The 2,838-nt window shown below is 40.6% G+C and overlaps 1 protein-coding gene across 1 annotated transcript; it reads left to right on the forward strand.

Annotated features, from left to right (window-relative positions):
* Positions 1-369: 369 nt before the first annotated feature.
* LOC108307785 (dnaJ homolog subfamily C member 7-like) lies at positions 370-1,431 on the forward strand. Its single transcript, XM_037740235.1, has one exon. It carries the CDS (start codon positions 394-396, stop codon positions 1,162-1,164), a length of 771 nt encoding a protein of 256 aa, XP_037596163.1. The 5' UTR covers positions 370-393; the 3' UTR covers positions 1,165-1,431.
* Positions 1,432-2,838: the final 1,407 nt, after the last annotated feature.

Here is a 2,838-nt window from a genome sequence, read left to right on the forward strand (position 1 = left end):
ATAGCTAAGCAACCCCATGGCAAAAAATCACAGCGCCCAAAGAGAAATAGAGCCCAAACAGAAAAGACCTAACGAAAAGCAAAAGTGAAAAAATACGAACGCAGGCATGGAATAGCAGAAAAGAGCAGAAACAGAGTTTGAGAAGCCACACTTTGGAACCATAAGTGAAGAAAGAAACAAACACTAGAACTGGCAACTAAAGGCAAACCCAGCAAAATAGGCAACACAGAAAGTTTTGCAAACTCGGAGCGTCACCCAGAAACACAGTAGGAAGCAAAAAACAGCAAAAGAAAGCCCACCACCAAGGCAGACCCGCCCCAGGGACAAGAAACTACCCGAAACAACAAACATTAAAACAAAAACGCACCTCAATGTGCAGCACACGCACGCAGGATGGACACGCACCAAGACAACCCCTGCATTGCCCGAAAAAATGCCAAAGCACCTAAAGCAAAGAAAGAAGATGGAAATAAAGCATTTAAGGAAGGAAATTACAAACTAGCATATGAACTGTACACAGAAGCCCTGGGGATAGACCCCAACAATATAAAAACAAATGCTAAACTCTACTGTAATCAGGGTACTGCTAATTCCAAGCTTAGGAAACCAGACGATGCAATAGAAGACTTCACAAATGCAGTGAAGCTTGATAACACTTACATAAAAGCCTACTTAAGAAGAGCTCAGTGTTACATGGACACAGAACAGTATGAAGAAGCAGTACACGACTATGAAAAAATGTATCACAAGGAAAAAACAAAAGAACACAAACAGCTCCTAAAAAATGCACAGCTGGAACTGAAGAAGAGTTGGAGGAAAGATTCCTACAGGATTCTGGGAGTGGACAAGAATGCCTTTGAGGACGAGATCAAGAAAGCTTATCAGAAATGGGCCTTCATGTACCATCCAGATCAGCATAGTGGAGCCAGTGCTGAGGAGAAGAAGGAGGAGGAGAAGAAGTTCAAGGAAGTTGGAGAAGCCTTTACCATCCTCTCTGATCCCAAGAAAAAAACTCGCTATGACAGTGGACAGGACCTGGATGAGGAGGGCATGAATATGGGTTATTTTGATGCAAATGATATCTTCAAGGCATTCTTTGGCGGTCCTGCGGGCTTCAGGTTTGAAGCATCTAGTCCAGGGAATTTCTTTTTTCAGTTTGGCTAATGAGGGGCAACCACCCAGAACCCAGAAAATGCAGATTTGCTCAGTTTAATCTTGAATGGGGAAACAGTTCATCTCCTCCCTTCATCGTGTCTCTGTGTACTTAAAGCAGTTTTGTTTTCCCAGTTGGATGCCCTGTGTCTCTGTGAGTGGGTGAAGCAAAGGGAACCAATGCCGAAGACTGCTGGCAGGGGAGGGAGGCGGGGAGTGGACAGGGAGGCAGATTGTGAATTTTTGTTTTACTGTTTAACTTTATTAAACAAGAAAAAAGAAAGAGAATTTTAAAAAAAATTTTTTTTAATGAAGACAAAAACATACACATTAGCCTAGGCCTACGCAGGGTCAGGATCAATATCACTGTCTTACACTTCCGCATCTGTGCCACAGGAATGTTTTCAAGGAGTATAACAATCACAGAGCTGTCATCTTCCGTGATAACAATCAATGCCTTCTTCTATAAGACCTCCTGAAGGACCTGCCCGAGGCCATTTTACAGTTAATGTTTTTGATAAGTAGAAGAAATAGACTTAAAAATAATGATAAAAAGTATAGTAAATACATAAATCAGTAACATTATTTATTATCTTTATCAAGTATTATGTACTATACATACTTGTATATCATATACTTTTATATGACTAGCAGCTCAATAGGTTATTATGCCATCTATTGTTGACCAAAATATGGCTATGCAGTGCCTGACTGTATATGATATTCTCCAGAGTATCAACAGGTGTGGATGCCTGGAAGCCTTGAGGAGCTAAATCTCAGCAAGAAATGAACTTTATGGGAAGGAGAAGCAAGCTAAGACAGCTTCCATGCCTGGGGGTACATATCTTGCCTATATATTGGTGGGCAGCTAATGGCCTATCCTAGATAGAAAGACTTTGTAGGAATGAGGAGAAACCAGCCTAGCTTTGAGAAACTGTGTGGGCTAGGAAAGAGGACTGAAATCCGGAAGAGCCCTAGTTGTAAAAATGAATCAATATGCCTGACAATTTCTCCCACAACTTCTTGAACTTTGCAGAAAGAAGTCTCAGTAAAATAAAGGTATAGAACCAAATTTATGCAGTCTTATGCATTTTGGGGCACAAAGCTTCCAGAACCCTGCTGGAAATGAATCCAATGGTAAAACAAAACTAAAAGCTGTAGCCCAAACCAGCTCAATATGACCCCAGTGGAATTTGAATAATGAGCCCCTTACACTAGCCACTAGGCCTGTCCACTCTGAGATACAAACACTATATTTAGAGTTAGATACATTATGAGATATGTTAAGAAACAGGAAAATGTGATATATACTCAAGAATGAAAGTCATAGAAATAAACTCACAGATCATCCAGATTTTTAAATTAGAAAGTATCACATTGAAATAAGTGTCATAAGTATTAAAGGATTTTCAGAAAAAAAAAATGGATCTAATGAATGAAGATAAATGGAGCTTCAGAAGAGAAATAGATACCTTTTAGAAATATAAACAAGGTCAGGCATAGTGGCTCATGCCTGTAATCCCAGCACTTTGGAAGGCCAAGGCGGGTAGATCACCTGAGGTCAAGAGTTCAAGACCAGCCTGGCCAACATGGTGAAACCCCATCTCTACTTAAAATACAAAAAATTAGCTGGGTGTGGCGGTGTGCATCTGTAATCCCAGCTACACAGGAGGCTGAGGCAAAAGA

Source organism: Cebus imitator, unplaced genomic scaffold (assembly GCF_001604975.1).
Source record: "Cebus imitator isolate Cc_AM_T3 unplaced genomic scaffold, Cebus_imitator-1.0 Scaffold81, whole genome shotgun sequence".
In the NCBI taxonomy this organism is placed as follows: Eukaryota; Metazoa; Chordata; class Mammalia; order Primates; family Cebidae; genus Cebus; species Cebus imitator.